This window comes from Oncorhynchus kisutch, linkage group LG30, assembly GCF_002021735.2.
Source record: "Oncorhynchus kisutch isolate 150728-3 linkage group LG30, Okis_V2, whole genome shotgun sequence".
NCBI lineage: Eukaryota > Metazoa > Chordata > Actinopteri > Salmoniformes > Salmonidae > Oncorhynchus > Oncorhynchus kisutch.
This window is the reverse complement of record NC_034203.2, coordinates 23451790-23468858: the sequence shown is the minus strand read 5'-3', so window position 1 is coordinate 23468858 and position 17069 is coordinate 23451790. Positions and strand designations below refer to the sequence as shown.

General features: G+C 41.6%; 1 protein-coding gene across 2 annotated transcripts in view; it reads left to right on the top strand.

The window, feature by feature from the left end:
* The first annotated feature begins 4139 nt into the window (after positions 1-4139).
* Positions 4140-17069, top strand: part of LOC109874915 (collagen alpha-1(XVIII) chain) — a 43865-nt gene continuing 30935 nt past the window's right edge. Inside the window, exons 1-2 of one of the 2 annotated variants that reach the window (XM_031810301.1) lie at positions 4140-4281; positions 4373-4446. In XM_031810301.1, the coding sequence (XP_031666161.1) occupies positions 4271-4281; positions 4373-4446 (85 nt within the window). In that variant the 5' untranslated portion in view covers positions 4140-4270. The remainder of the gene's footprint in view (positions 4282-4372; positions 4447-17069) is intronic. The other variant, XM_031810302.1, reaches the window with a different exon arrangement.

Genomic DNA, 17069 nt, shown 5'->3' with positions numbered 1-17069 from the left:
CAACTATGACTAGGTGAAAAGGCTCTTGAGCAAGGCACTTAACCCTAATTGCTCCTGTATGTCACTCTGGATAAGAGTGTCTGCTAAATGACTGAAATAAAAAGAAGTTTAGCTGTTTACCATACAATACATCACATCTCATTAATTGAAATATGTTTATCACAAACTGTGATACTACCAGAGATTGTATCAAATACTGGGGGCTAAAGTGTGCTAAAGTGTGTATTTGTGGGGGGCTGTGTGTGTGCAGAAAGTTCATGGCAAATGTACATTTTGTGGCTCCATTTTCTACATATTTGAAAGCTTCTTTGAAATCATCTTGTGCTCAATCAGAATTGAACTAATTAAATTGATTAAGATTGGTAATGGCAATTGCTAACCCATGGTTTGAAAGAGCAGAATGACATGCACTGTCCTGATGTAGCCCTCCTCTGTAAGCTGCTAGCTAACCCAGTCACATCCCACAAATGGCATTCCACACAAGTCACATTTCATTTTTTTTTCGAGCACTGTGAATAATAAGGCTGTTCTTGGGGAAAATCCACTTTCAGTACGTAAGCCATTACCGCGGTTACCAAAGCAATCAGTCAACAACCTATAACAACAGTAGGGACACAGCAGGGGATCTGGCCTCCCATCATGTAAAAGAAAGCAAGTCTCACTTCTCAGATCTAAACTCACCATGTAGGCCGACTCAGAAACAAAGCAGGCATTGGGAAAATATTCATCCACTCTCCACTTTTAAACCTAAAATGACCAATTCAAACTCATTCTACTGAAACGAGTATGATAAAACTGTGAGTTGAATAGGCTTACAACATAAAAAGGAAAGGCTTTTTTTAAATCTACCTCTGAGAAGGATGATAGTGGTCTCATATACAGATATTGATGCTTTTGATGGCCACGGTTTGTGCCTTCCTTAGCCACAGTTTAATTTAACCACAACATACAGGTTTGTCATCATGGGCAGATTGGCGATTAAGAGTACACTGTGAATGGAATCCTTGGAGATCAAATGAACAGTGAATGAACGGACAGTGTCCTGATTGCCCATTGAAACTCCCATTCCTTTCCACTGCCTCGAACAGTTAGGTTTAGAACCATGTGAATTGTCCAAGAGGATGCAGACCTGCGGCCTGACATCGCACAATCTGACATCGCACAAGAATATCACCTGCCCTTCCCCAGAGCCTCTTTCACCACCAGCCACATGAGCCATGCGTGCCCTAGCCAAATCACTTTAAGTAATTTGCGGGACATTAACATTAAAGTTGATTTGACCCTCGTTTTAAATTTAGCCAATCTAACTAAACTTGTTGAGTGCCTCTTTGTAACATCTCTATTGGTGTCTAGGACAGAATACTGAATCTCAGATCAAGAATGTGATCATTTTTGTTTTATGAATAAAGAGAGGTTGTTGTTCGCTAGGTTTCAGTGGAGAACAAAATGACTTAGGCTTTAATAACGTATCAGCTGCATCTTGCTGAGAGTGGAATTCAACTAAGCCCTGGGATGTAAAGTAATGTTCTCAGTGCTTAGTTATCATCAGAATGCTTGTCGAAGGTGCAAGTGATGTGAAGAATGTACACTCAGTGCAGACTGAGGAATGGGTGTTACTTTAGATTCCGTTGGGGTTACTAGATTCAAACTGGGATAGTTTGGAGCGAAAAGATAAAGAAGCATGCTGTGACTGCAATCTTTCTATCAGATTACTCTACTGGCGATAACATTAATTGCCAACAATTCATTCACAATCTGCCAACGGAATAATGGGTTAACTCTACAGGTCAGGGTTTGTAACTTGTGAGAGACAGCCAATAGCTGACCAAGGGCAATAACACTGCTGGGTCATTAGCTAGCTGTGTCTTGTCTCAACTTAAGGCCCTGGCCGCTACACTTAACCCCAGGGGTCGGAGGTCGGCTGACACCAGACCTTGTTGATAACAAATTGTTTCTGTTGAGTGGCTTCGTTAAGAAAAGGCTCAGTGACCTGGCTTGTTAAAGCAGGGTCCAGAACAGCCAAATGATCATTATATTGCAGGGGGGATACAGAGGTTGAGGAGACAGGTGCTCCTGCTAGAAAATAATACCTCATGCAGATGTCACTACTCACAAGCCTTAAAGCCTAATGAGAGGAACCCCCCCCCCCCCCCACCCCTCCAAAAAACAATGGAGACCCCTTGCAATGGAGACCCAACAATGGTATTTGTGGTTCCAAAAATAAGTAGGCTAAACTCTTGAGTAATATCTGTTAATGAATCTAGGCCTTGAATTACTGTAAATACTAGAAATCAGATGAGTTATACATTTTTGAACATATTGTAAGAATTACATGGCACAGAATTATATGATGGAACAATGCCGTCTCTATAGTGAAACTTTGTCAGTGCGTGACTACTATAGTTCCTTTATTACAGAATTAAATGGTTTTGGTTTGGGTATGTAATGATTTTGGTTTGGGAATGTAATGATTTTGGTTTGGGAATGTAATGGTTTTGGTTTGGGAATGTAATGGTTTTGGTTTGGGTATCTAATGGTTTTGGTTTGGGTATGTAATGGTTTTGGTTTGGGTATGTAATCATGTTGGTTTGGGTATGTAATCATTTTGGTTTGGGTATGTAATGGCTTTGATTTGGGTAAGTAATGGTTTTGGTTTGGGTATGTAATCATTTTGGTTTGGGTATGTAATGGCTTTGATTTGGGTAAGTAATGGTTTTGGTTTGGGTATGTAATCATGTTGGTTTGGGTATGTAATGGTTTTGGTTTGGGTATGTAATCATGTTAGTTTGGGTATGTAATAATTTTGGTTTGGGTATGTAATGGTTTTGTCATGATGTGTTTTATGAGACAGAGGAAAGTGTGGCTGACTGATTAGAGGGCTTCAGCTAAAATAACAATTAGGCAAATTGTCTGAGTAAATTATTTTCAAGTCGGTGCAAGTAAATTAACAACATAAATCTTCATCAGGATTGCTTTCATTAGAGCTTTCTTTCCCTCTCCCAGTTTTCTTGGAAACATCATGTCATAAACGTTGATGTAAGAAATCAGTTGATGAACAATTATTAAATCATGTTAGATTGACCAATGACCATCCAAGATTGATGTTAACTTCTCCATGATCCTTTAAAGAAACCACATCCAATTTCAAACTCCGTTCTGGAGGAATATGGTGCAGTTGCATATCAACTGATATCAGCTCATAATAGCATATTGTGTCAGGTATTTGTGGGGATGCCTGGCATGGTCAACATGCCAACAGGGTACACCTTGCTAGCGCTACCCTTGTCTCCAGCAGGTCCAGTTCATGAAGTCTGCCACAGATTAGCATCTAGACAGGGTGCTGAGAGTAATGTGATACAGGGTCTATGGAAAGGCCTTAACAGACCCCAGTGGTTGATGACAGCTAAACATCAAACAGACTTGCAAGGTATTCACCTATGACCTTATTACTAAACTTCACTGTCACAGTGCCACTACCTGTTGTTAGGTATCAGCCATGAAAGGATGTTTACCATTAGTTTTGCAATATTTTACCAATATTTATTTCCTTTATTTAATTAGGTGAGTCAGTTAAGAACACATTCTTATTTTTAATGACGACCTAGGAACAGTGGGTTAACTGCCTTGTTCAGGGGCAGAAGGACCTTGTCAGCTCGGGGATTTGATCTTGCAACCGTTCGGTTACAAGTCCAAGGCAGTTAACCCACTAATTTTTCAATTTTCCCCAATTTGTCTCATTGAGTCAGAACAAAATTAAGGCCAACTCAAAAATGACAATTTATTGCAACACTCTAAATGAAACACTTGTGGAATTGGTTATAAAAACTTTTTTTTTACAGTATGTAGAGGAGCTATCCCCAGCCAGCTTGATAAAATGATTGCAATATAGCTGACATGTCATCATATTCAGTAGCATCATAAACAGTGCTACTGGAAAAGTCTATGGCAGTTCAACTAGTCGCCATAAAAATGGCGAGGAAAATAAGTTTAACGCAGCGGTTCAGTGAGGGATTTTAAGGAGTCAGATTTCCATGTCCATGGGCCAGTGACTCACTGAAGAACTGAGAATGTCTTTGTTCGATTGGTGGGTTTACTCCAGGCTGAGAGAGAGAGAAAGAGAGAGAGAGCGCGCGGGAGAGAGCTTGAGAGTGCACTCAGCCGCAGGAGATGCTAAGGTCCGTAGGAGACAGAGCGCGTGAGAGAGCAGATTCCAATTCTAAGCACGTTAAGGACCATTTTGAATTATTGGATTTTGCAAATCGAGCCCAAAATGATTATTCGGTAAGAGTGTTTATTTGAATGTTTTGTGCTTAATTTTGAAGACCAAAAAAGTTTCGGGCTAACTCACCTAACATAATTTGCTTATCTCCAGCATGTCCAGGTGGTCTCTGGTTATTCATCTCGTCCTGATGTATCACTTTTCTACTGCGGTTGAGGTCATTGAAGGTAAGACGTTTTGAAATGTAAATATTCATAATTAATATAGGTCTATTTGCTGTATTTGTTTTCGGGGAGATAGGCTACTTGGAAGTGCTGTATGTGATTCTCAAAGCCTAGGCTATTAACCTGCTACGTGTTCCGTGGTAAAGAATGTTTTGACTCTGACTACTCTTGGAATGAACATGGGCTAATTGAAAGACAAAAGTATCTTATTTTCAAATAGCCTTCTTTATGTGAAATTGGTTACATACAGTATGTCAAATTGATAAAGGCTACATGATCACTTTGCGAGGAAGTTGATTTAAAGCTTGAATCCTTAGTTGCTAAATCGATTTTTGGACCTATAAATGAATGTTATACTCTATACCCATTGATTGTTGAAGAAGATAACGTATAAATGCCTCGTGAGCTTAGTTCAACTGTTCTACCCCATCAGAACCAATCATATAAGCTTGTTTTACTCCAATGTTTGTAAACTATGTAAATGTAAACACACACCGTATAGCCTCAAAACATGATTCAAACTCTTAATTTGGATGGCCAGTCCTTGCATCCATAGCTCTGTCTATGAAGTTGAGAGTGGTTACGTTTCTCCAGGCCATCCCTCAGCTTTTTACTAAAACAGAGGCTGGGCAACTGCTTTGTTATTGTTTCAATTAAAGCCACAGTGCGGTCATAATTACGTTATTCCTGTGTTTTATATCATATTGTACAACAGGTGATGAAACTAACTGCAAAAGTGTGAAAAAAATGTAATCAGTGTTATTTCCTTATACATGCTTTCCGAAAGTATTCACACCCCTTGATTTTTCCACATGTTGTTATGTTACAGCCTGTATTAAATGTGGATACAATTTAGATTTTTGTTCACTGGCCTACACACAATGCCCCATAATGTCAAAGTGGACTATGTTCATCCAAATGAATTAAAAATGAAAAACTGAAATGTCTTGAGTCAATAAGTACTCAGCCCCTTTGTTGTGGCAAGCTTAAATAAGTTCAGGATGAAATATGTGCTTAACAAGTCTATGTGAGTCTGTACCCCCCCCCCCCCCCCCCCCCCCCCTCAACAAGTCCATAAGTTGCATGGACTGTGTGCAATAATAGAGTTTAACATGATTTTTTTGATGACTACCTCATCTCTATACTCCACACATCCAATTATCTATAAGGTCCCTCAGTCAAGCAGTGAATTTCAAACACAGATTCAACCACAAAGATCAGGGAGGTTTTCCAATGCCTCGCCATGAAGGGCTCTTATTGGTAGATGAGTAAAACAAAGCTGACATTGAATATCCCTTTGAGCATGGGGAAGTTATTATTACACTTTAGGTGGTGTATCAAAACACCCAGACACTAGAAAGCTACAGACGTCCTTCCTAACTCAGTTGCCGGAGGGAAGGAAACCATTCAGGGACTTCACCATGAAGCCAGTTATAGAGTTAAATGGCTGTGATAGGAGACCTAAGGATGGATCAAAACATTGTAGTTACTCCATTACACTAACATAATTGACAGAGTGAAAATAAGGAAGCCTGTTCCGAGTACAAATATTCCAAAACATGCATCCTGTTTGCAACAAGGCACTAAAGTAATACTGCAAAAAATGTGGCACAGCAATTTACTTTTTGTCCTGAATACAAAGTGTTATGTTTGGGGAAAACCCATTATAACACATTACTGAGTACCACTCTCCATATTTTCAAGCATAGTGGCTGCTTCATGTTATGGGTATGCTTGTTATTGCTAAGGACTGGGGAGTTTTTCAAGATATAATATAAATGGAATGGAGCTTAGAGAAAAGACCAGACAATGGGAGATTAATTCACCTTTCAGCAGGACAATAACCTAAAACACTGGGCCAAATATACACTACAGTTTCTTGCCAAGAAGACAGTGCATGTTCCTGAGTGGCAGAGTTATAGTTTTGACATAAATCTACTTGAACATCTATGGCAAGACCTGAAAATGGTTGTATAACAATGATCAACAACCAATTTGAAAGAATTTTGAAAAGAATAATGGGCAAATGTTGCACAATCCAGGTGTGGAAAGCTCTTTAGAGACTTACCCAGAAAGACTCACAGCTGTAATCACTGATAAAGGTGCTTCTAAAAAGTATTGACTCATTGGTGTGAATACTTATGTAACTCTGTGTTGTTGTCTGTTCACACTGCTATGCTTTATCTTGGCCAGGTCGCAGTTGTAAATGAGAACTTGTTCTCAACTAGCCTACCTGGTTAAATAAAGGTGAAATAAAAAATACAAATGAATAAATAAATGTAAATTAGATATTTCTGTATTTCATTTTCAATAAATGTGCAAACATTTCTACAAGCATGTTTTCACTTTGTCATTATGGGTAATTGAGTGCAGACTGGTGAGAAAATAAATCAGTTTAATAATTTTTCAATTCAGGCTGTAAAACAACAAAATGTGGAATAAGTCAAGGCATATGAATACTTTCTGAAGGCACTGTACTTGCTGGTTAAAAAATCCAATCTACACAGGACCTTCTAGTCAGCAGGTTTACATGGGCGGGAGTTTTAGCTTTGAATGGTGATATCACCATGCTGTAAATTGGTTAATAGACCAATAACAAAGAGAGTACCAAATCTCGATACCAATAACAGCTAAAAATCTACTTTTGCCCATTTTAATGGAATTATATTACAGTACTGTACTTAATTGTTACCCAGAAATGATTTGATGTTGATATAAAAACGTCTGCATTGGACATTAAGGTGTGAGATGTAAGCCTATTTAGTTTTATTTTAGTGTACATTACATTGGACCACCCAGGCTTCAGATGCTTTTCAAATGACCCGTCAGCTGAAAATTTTACCTCCACACTGAAAGTTGAATGCAACTATTTTATTGTATGAATAGCTGAAGGCAACTATTTGATAAACAGATTCAGAGCTAGTCTGAGTTATATGATCATATGACGTCCTTATGTGGACCTGCATTTTTTGCATATGTATTCAAAATAATATGTGAGTCACATACAGTACAATACGTATAAATGAAGACTTTTTTAGAGTGTATAGATATCCCCCCCTTCCAATTTAGCATGTCTAATTTATTGAATTTGTTTCAATAGGTCCTCATATACTGTGCTATAGGATGTGGTTCTATTGCTTGTTTGATGGGACATGGTCTCCTCCCCATCCTCATGTGTGCACAGTGGACCTGGAAGCAGTGGTCTGGTTAAACACAGCACCTGGGTGTGAACTGGTGTGGTCACTTCTTATGTAAATTAGGTCTTCCCTCTTGTCCACATGCTTGTAATGCTGACCAAGCCCGTGTGGAAAAGTGACTTTGAAGTGGGAGAGGAGGAAGACACTCCCATCCCATTCTCTCGATGGGTTTTAGACAGGGACGTGAGAGGGAGGGATGATATTGGGGTGTTTCTCCAACCCTGTGTGACAGGGTTTAATACGGTTTCTGTGTTTACAGAGCTGCACATTCACTGGGTTTAAGTCCAACCAAGAAAGCCAAAAACATCCCATCTGGCTACAGACTAATGTTGATTGAGTTGGTGAGCAGATATTATCCATTTATGCTTCAGCTTGTCATCTCAGACAAGTAGCACTATTGTGGAACCTTATGAAGTAAGGTTCACTAGGACATTGTTATTACCATAGAGATATAACTGTGCTGTTATCTAAGGTTGTTACTTTATCATCAAGCTGACTCTGCACAGTACCACACAGTTCCCACAAAATACACTGCTAACTGAGGTATAAAAAAAAATATGACTGAGGACTTCATCATTTTACAGTCAAGTCTATTTCACAGATTTTTAAATGTTTTATTGGCCTACTGCCTTTCACATTTGATATTAGTTTAGTGCAGTTCCTCACAAAGGAACTCATGTTTGGTCAATAAAGTACAGTGAAGTGACCCCCAGTGGGAGTTTTCTTTCGAAGCCCAGTTAATATGTTGAACAATTCACAGTATTAACCTTATTCAAAGATTTATGGGCTAAGAAATTCCCTACACATCTTGGAAAGGGTCCCAGTAAGCTCCATTTACAGTATATTGCCATGAAGAACAGAATTGTGTTTAAAGACCAACTGTAAAAGTTGTCACTGAGCTATAATGTAACGGTTAGCTTTAGTTTTGAGGAGAAAAGCCACTCAATGGAAAGTTATTTTCCTTTTTGGGACGTTGACGTGAATACAATATTTTCCATGTGCTCAAAATGTGTTCTTTTGTAGACGTGAGGTTTCCTCCTTGGTTGAAATCCTTACATCTGTTGAAAAGGCTAGTAAGTACAATCCTCATCTAAAGATGATACACATTTGAATGTGAAGGCAATCTTGTGTCTGCCTTAGAAAACTGTAAGTGACATGAGTTCATACGAGAATCTTATCTGATTACAATCATAGAGCAATCTTAGAGGGAAATGTGTTTTTAGACAAACAACACATGAAGCTTTAAATTCACTAGAATTCATTAAAATCATGTCCAATGAGGAGGAGGTCAAATGAAGGGGAACATACAGTATAGTGTTCCTGGAGGCTCCATGGGGGGCACTCAGCACTCTCCCTCTCTCTCTCTCTCTGTCTGCTGCTGCTCCGTCCTGTAAAGTTGTGGAAACACGCCCAGTGAAAGGGAACCCTGGCCATTATGCAGCTGTGTTGGGGACGACATGACACAGATTTATAGAGAGATTACACTGGCATGGAGAATGAATGACTAGATGTACCTCCTGTCAACACCTCACATTTAGGCTGTAGCATCCCAAATGGCACCCTATTCCCTTTATAGTGCACTACTTTTGACTAGGAGAGTGTTATTCCTGCTGGGTGGTGTCTTCTCTCTCATCTGTGAACACTTGCTCTGATTGGTCTGCTTGTGTTTGTGTTTGTGCTGCATAGATCACCTATTGTTAGATTATAGCAGCATCTCACCACCTCATCAAAGTGCTGTCTCATGAGAACCATTGAATGAACTAGACCAGGTGACACATTTAACATCCCAGGTGTGTTCAAACTCTACACTGTTCTCGATGTTAGGTAGAGGTTAACCAAACGTAGCATGTGTAAAATAAATTAAAAACTGTCAGGGGAGGTTCTCTTCTGCACTATTCAACCAATCCAGGAGCAGGAGTTAAGATGTCACCTGGTTAATGTTAAAAAGCAGAAGTCATGTCCGAGGCTCTCTTTCCATTTCCCCTGAAAACTTGAACATCCGGTTGTTGGGGACTCTACAGAGGCTAGTTAGAGGTGAACATGAGCTCAAAATGAACTTGTAAGATCATAAATGCTGCTGGCATATGGGTATATTTACACCAAATGACTCCAGTCTTCTCCTGTGAGACCATAATTAGAGGAGAGTGTGACTGTGGGGCTACAAATCATTGAGATACCAGTCGACACTAGACAGTGATGATCACAGTGACAGTTCATAGTTTGAGGGCACGTTACTAAGTTATCTCACTTGTACATTTGACCTCTTTCACTCCCATACATTTGACCTCTTTCACTCCCTACAAAGGGAGATTTATGAATGAACTCTGCTGGTGCTGAATCACTGCTCAGTCACTGTAACAAATCTGTCTCAGTCTGAACAATAATCTAAAGAGGTTTGTTTTACTGGACTGTTTTCCTGTGTGGACATAATGTTGCCACATTCTGTTAGGACGTGATGCCACCAGTGCTGTATGATTTCCGATTGGTTGAGTGAGTCAGTGAAATGGCTAGATAGTCTTTATAGAGCGGACTGAAAGACAAAACCAGACCCAGAGGCATTGTGTTCTTTTTACCTGCCAAAGTACGTGTGTGTGTGTCTGTGTGTGTGCGCATGCATTTGTGTACTTTTTGTTTTTGGAAAGGGCTTGCTTGTCTGAACCCTGATACACTGCTAACTCTTCTGTCCTGTTGTGTTGTGAAGGGACCCTTGGCAGACCCAGAGAGACGGCGCAGGCCCTCCTCTGTCTGACCCAAATAAGCATGAGTGGCAGACCACACAATGCATCTCAACAGGTCTCTCTGCCCAGCCATTCCTACTAATTGTGGGAACAGCGCTGCAGCAGAAACGTCCCTAGTGAACTGTACTGTACTCCCAGATGTTATTAGGAATCTAGTTCTTCAACTATTTATTGCATTAATGGTAATGTAGTACTTTAGCTGGCCTGACCTCCCACTCACCTTTACCCCAGGTTAGAAGGTATTCATTTAGAATTAGGTAAATAAACTAATCTGATGCTCATTACCCAGCAAGACAGGTGATGTTTCAGAAAATGTTAATGTTAATTACACTGATCTTTAAAGGTGTGCCCTTAAGGCTGACCCTGAGCTCTGTTTGTTATTGCTTCCAATGAGGGCACGAAATGAAATATGGCCGTGTTAGCCCTTGTAGTGCTACTGTACTGTAGACCTGTGTTCAGCCCAAATGTAAATAGTTACACCCAAGCACAGGAAGACATGGCCATGAATGAACTATTCTCAACTGAAACATGATGTAGAGGTGTTTAAGAGATGAATAGGACTGGAGGGCATTTAAATGCAATCACTTAGATTGTAGACAGGAAATCAGAAAATGAGAGGGTGGTCTCATAAAAGTTGTGGTCTAATGTGTCTATTTTTGTCTGTGTTTAAGAAGGCCACGATTTGATGTTATGCTCGGAAGACCAAAAAGTGGCACTATTTACAGTTGAAAGTGGCATGAAACATTTCAGAATCCCCCCCCCCCTCCTCCAGTGAGAATGGGATCTGAGGATTTACACCTGTGCTCAAGAGATTAGAAGTTTCAAGATTTTTCAGGCTGAGAAGTTGTGTTTATGTAGTGGCTTACAGCTGGGCCAACAAGAGGACTGGCCACAGAAGTGTCTCCTAGCCAACCTTCACAAATGTCCATAGACAAGAAACCTCATGATATTCATATATCAATGTGTTGATTGGAGATTCAATAGAATTCTCCCATTCAAACCCGTGTAAAATCCCACATATTTGGGGCGTTTGAGCTAGTTCAAACAATGACACAATTGACAATGGGAGTGAACCTACAAGGCCACCACGGACCAAATGAGCTCATAAAGGGTAGATCAACCATGAGAGACCACTTGTCTATAGGACTTACCACATTGACTCGCCTATTCAGCTCTCCCAATTATCTGGGCCACGCATTACCCAATGGAAAAACCACATCAATGAGCACATGGCCCTCCTCTGTCCCCTACTACGCTTGTCTTCAGGCGATGGTGGGCTTGGGGTGAGGGTGGGGATAAGGGTGGGGGTTAGGGTAAGGTCAGGGGACACTTGAAACTGTATTTCAGTGGGCCAGATGTCAAGATTGACCAAGGCTTAGCCCCGCATGCCAGGCTTAGTATTGTCAGAGGACACACAGCTGTTGAAAGAGACTTTGACATTAAAGAGTTAATTGAAGTTAATACTAAAACGTTGCTGGAATGTTTCATGCCTTGTATTATTCAATCTGTGGACATTAGTGTACACATCGTACAACTGAAGGATTCCTGATCAATATCACATTTTATTGGTCACATACACATGGTTAGCAGATGTTAATGCGAGTGTAGCGAAATGCTTGTGCTTCTAGTTCCGACCGTGTAGTAATATCTAACAAGTAATGTAACAATTTCACAACAACTACCTTATACACACAAGTGTAAAGGAATGAATAAGAATATGTACATGTAAATATATGGATAAGCGATGGCCATGCGGCATAGGCAAGATGAAGTAGATGGTATAGAGTACAGTATATACATATGAGATGTGTAATGTAGAGTATGTAAAAATGATATAAAGTGGCATTGTTTAAAGTTTATTACATCTCATTTTTAATTATTAAAGTGGCTAGAGATTTGAGTCAGTATGTTGGCAGCAGCCAGTCAATGTTAGTGATGGCTGTTTAACAGTCTGATGGTCTTGAGATATAAGCTGTTTTTTAGTCTCTCAGTCCCAGCTTTGATGCACCTGTACTGACCTCACCTTCTGGATGATATCGGGGTGAACAGGCAGTGGCTCGGGTGGTTGTTGTCCTTGATGATCTTTTTGGCCTTCCTGTGACATCGGGTGCTGTAGGTGTCCTGGAGGGCAGGTAGTTTGCCCCCGGTGATGCATTGTGCAGACCGCACTACCCTCTGGAGAGCCTTACGGTTGTGGGCGGAGCAGTTGCCATACCAGGCGGTGATACAGCAGGTCAGGATGCTCTCGATTGTGCATCTGTAAAGGTTTGTGAGTGTTTTCGGTGACAAGACACATTTCTTCAGCCTCCTGAGGTTGAAGAGGTGCTGTTGCACCTTCTTCACCACACTGTCTGTGTGGGTGGACCATTTCAGTTTGTCCGTGATGTGTATGTAGAGGAACTTAAAACGTTCCACCTTCTCCACTACTGTCCCGTCGATGTGGATAGGGGGGGTGCTCCCTCTGCTGTTTCCTGAAGTCCACGATCATCTCCTTCATTTTGTTGACGTTGAGTGAGAGGTTATTTTCCTGACACCACACTCCGAGGGCCCTCACCTCCTCCCCGTAGGCTGTCTCGTCGTTGTTGGTAATCAAGCCTACCACTGTAGTGTTATCTGCAAACTTGACGATTGAGTTGGAGGTGTTCATGTGTTATGTGCTCTGATAACTTCCAAAATAACTTGCATTTAACATAGGTTTATATTATTGACCTCACTGTAATGCATTTAATACAAGTCATTCCACTCAATCAGCCAATGCCAGACACTGTGTATCTTCTTTACTCAATTACCAATGGCTGCATGCAACTGCTGTCCACCATCCCTACATGGCTGTCACAGCACACAGCCACACGCTTTAGGCCACTGTCTGTATCTGAGGAGAGGAGAATGTCTGAGGTTGGGTAATTCTCCTCTCATGACTTTCTTTAAAGCTAATAGAATTGGCTGGACGACCTGCCCTGAACATCACAACCACTTTGGTCAAAAGAGACCCTCTCTGTACTCACTCTGTGGAGAGCTGTGTCGCTTTATCCACTAAGTTCACTCAAGGGTATCTAGAGCCAAAGCCAAACTCTGGATTCATGGCATAGAGGCATATCCTCAAATACAAGGCGCCTTTGGGATATTTTAATTTGCTGCTGAGCCACGTTACTGCTCTTCACAGTTGTGACAGTCGTTAAGCCGAAGTGCAAAGTACTTTTCTGTATACGTTACCCACTGTCAACTGAAGACCTGTAAGTAAGCCGTTCGATTAGTGAACATACTCACCCAAGGACATTGATTTACTGTCAGTAACATCAACATCAGGTTTAGTCTATTACTACACTCAATCTGCACTCTGTGGTTTACACAGAATGGCAGGGTCACCACCCAGGCTTAGGTGATGAAGAGTATTTTGGAAATACAGTTTTGTATCTCAACCTCATAGGTTGATGTCTCACAAGGGTCAGATATTGCTGTGCCTTAATAATCCTTTGTTGGCTTTTTGGCTTTTCATCCTTTCTCTGAGGACATTCTAGAACAGGCATTCTTATTGTGAGGTCAGCTTTCTGGCCACCCCCAGGTTAGGTAACAACACACCCACTCACAGGCTCTATCTTCTCTCTGTTTTGGGGCTTTTCCCACCATACTTAGTCTCCTCTCTACCCAGCCCAGGTTAACTGTGATTGATCCCTGAGTGACAATAGAGGAGCTCCCTAGTTCTAAAATAATTGATTGAAGAAAATGCATTCACTCTCTTCTCCCCCCCTTTTCACCTCTGACCTGCAGGTGGTCACTGTGTCTTTAGCTGGGTGTTGGGGAGACAGGAGTTGTCTTCAGCTCTAGCATTCTTTACATTCTCTGGATTTCACCTTCCCTGAGGGAGGCAGTCTGCATCACAATAAGGATGGGCAGGCCTTAGTCCTACCTAATCACAAACAAAGCCTATGTCAAAACCCCCTAGGACTGGTTTACACACATGGGGTGGCAGGTAGCCTAGTGCAACAGAGCATTGGGCCAGTAACTGAAAGGTTGCTGGTTCGAATCCCTGAGCCGACTGGGGGGAAAATCTGCCGATGTACCCTTGAGCACGGCAGTTAACCAAGTAAATCGCTCTACTTCCACTTTTAATCCAACCCCACATACATAGATTTCAGCGAGGTGAACTGCCACACTAGGAGTTGTTGTAGGGGTTAAGCGCCTTGCTTAAGGGCAGGACTTTGGCATCTAGGATTTGGGGATTTTTTTCCAATTGATGTTTTCCTAGCAATAGGAAAACATACCTGCAATCGAGGCTGCATTGAGTTGGATCGCTAGGAGGGAGAGGGAACTTATGTATCTATGTGTGGAGGGAGAGTATAAAGGTGAAATGTTCTATTATTACCTGTCCGAGAGTGGAGAACAGTCACACACTGTCTACCTCTCCACTGGTCTCCACCCCTAGCTCTTATATCTAGACAGGGATTGGGATTTTATGTTCCTCTGACACAATAAATACATTGGCTACCGTATGGACATCCTACATACTCTGTACTCAAAGTGGATTGGTCCAAATGTAAATTCAAAGGAATGTTTTATGCTTTTTATGTCAAGTTGGCATTTTGTCCATAGTAACGCCCTTTTATGTCATGTGGCAGTTTTATGCCGTTGAGATTTGATGTAGTTTTATTAAAGACATTGGCCAGCCCTCAGATAAAATTTAGGCTGAACTGAATGTATACAGTGCATTCGGAAAGTATTCAGACCCATTGACTTTTTCCACATTTTGTTACTTTATTCAGCTACGCTTCTCTTTGTAGTCTGTAATAGTTTGCAAACCCTGCCACATCCGACGAGCAACGGAGCCGGTGTAGTACGATTCAATCTTGTCCCGAAGCCACTCATGCGTTGTCTTGGCTGTGTGCTTAGGGTCGTTGTCCTGATGGAAGGTGAACCTTTGCCTCAGTCTGAGGTCCTGAGTGCTCTGGAGCAGGTTTTTATCAAGGATCTCTCTGTACTTTCATCTTTCCCTCAATCCTGACTAGTCTCCCAGTCCCTGCCGCTGGAAAACATTCCCAACAGCATAATGCTGCCACCACCATGCTTCACTGTAGGGATGGTGCTAGGTTTCCTCCGGAATAGACGCTTGACATTCAGGCCAAATAGTTTAATCTTGGTTTCATCAGACCAGATAATCTTGTTTCTCATGGTACGAGAGTCCTTTAGGTGCCTTTTGGCAAACTTCAAGCGGGCTGTCCAGCCTTACTGAAGAGTGGCTACCTTAGTATTTAAAAAAGGGATTTCTGTTTTTTATTTGTGATACATTTGCAAAATATTTTAAAGACCTGTTTTCACTTTCTCATTATGGGGTATTGTGTGTAGATTGACGAGGAAATGTTTTTATTAAATCCATTTCAGGATAAGGCTGTAACGTAACAAAATGTGGAAAAAGTCAAGGGGTCTGAATACTTTCCTTACTGTAAACAACTGGTGAGGATAGTTACTGGAGAAGGGATCTCCTGAATATACTAACGTCTGGTGGCATACTAAAAATTGATTATTTATCAAGGAAAATAATATTCAAAGAAGAATAGAACATCAGAATGTTGGTCTTGCTACATGATGGGACAAATCTTTTTTTGAGAAGAGACTGAGATCATACTGAACTAGAGGCCGGTGGGCCCACGTGTCTGACTCTTACTAAATCACCCCCAATAAATCCAGACTGAACTAGAGGCCAGTGGGCCCACGTGTCTGACTAAATCACCCCCAATAAATCCAGACTGAACTAGAGGCCGGTGGACCCACGTGTCTGACTAAATCACCCCCAATAAATCCAGACTGAACTAGAGGCCAGTGGGCACATGTGTCTGACTAAACTACCCCAATAAATCCAGACTGAACTAGAGGCCGGTGGGCCCTCGTATCTGACTAAATCACCCCAATAAATCCAGACTGAACTAGAGGCCGGTGGACCCACGTGTCTGACTAAATCACCCCCAATAAATCCAGACTGAACTAGAGGCCGGTGGACCCACGTGTCTGACTAAATCACCCCCAATAAATCCAGACTGAACTAGAGGCCAGTGGACACATGTGTCTGACTAAACCACCCCGATAAATCCAGACTGAACTAGAGGCCGGTGGGCCCTCGTATCTGACTAAATCACCCCAATAAATCCAGACTGAACTAGAGGCCGATGGACCCACGTGTCTGACTAAATCACCCCCAATAAATCCAGACTGAACTAGAGGCCAGTGGGCCCATGTTTCTGACTAAATCACCCCACTGAACTAGAGGCTGGTGGACCCACGTGTCTGACTAAATCACCCCCAATAAATCCAGACTGAACTAGAGGCCAGTGGGCACATGTGTCTGACTAAATCACCCCAATAAATCCAGACTGAACTAGAGGCCGGTGGACCCACGTGTCTGACTAAATCACCCCCAATAAATCCAGACTGAACTAGAGGCCAGTGGGCCCATGTTTCTGACTAAATCACCCCACTGAACTAGAGGCCGGTGGGCCCATGTGTCTGAATAAATCACCACAATAAATCCAGACTGAACTAGAGGCCAGTGGGCCCATGTGTCTGACTAAATCACCCCAATAAATCCAGACTGAACTAGAGGCCGGTGGATCCACGTGTCTGACTAAATCACCCCCAATAAATCCAGACTGAACTAGAGGCCAGTGGGCCCATGTTTCTGACTAAATCACCCCACTGAACT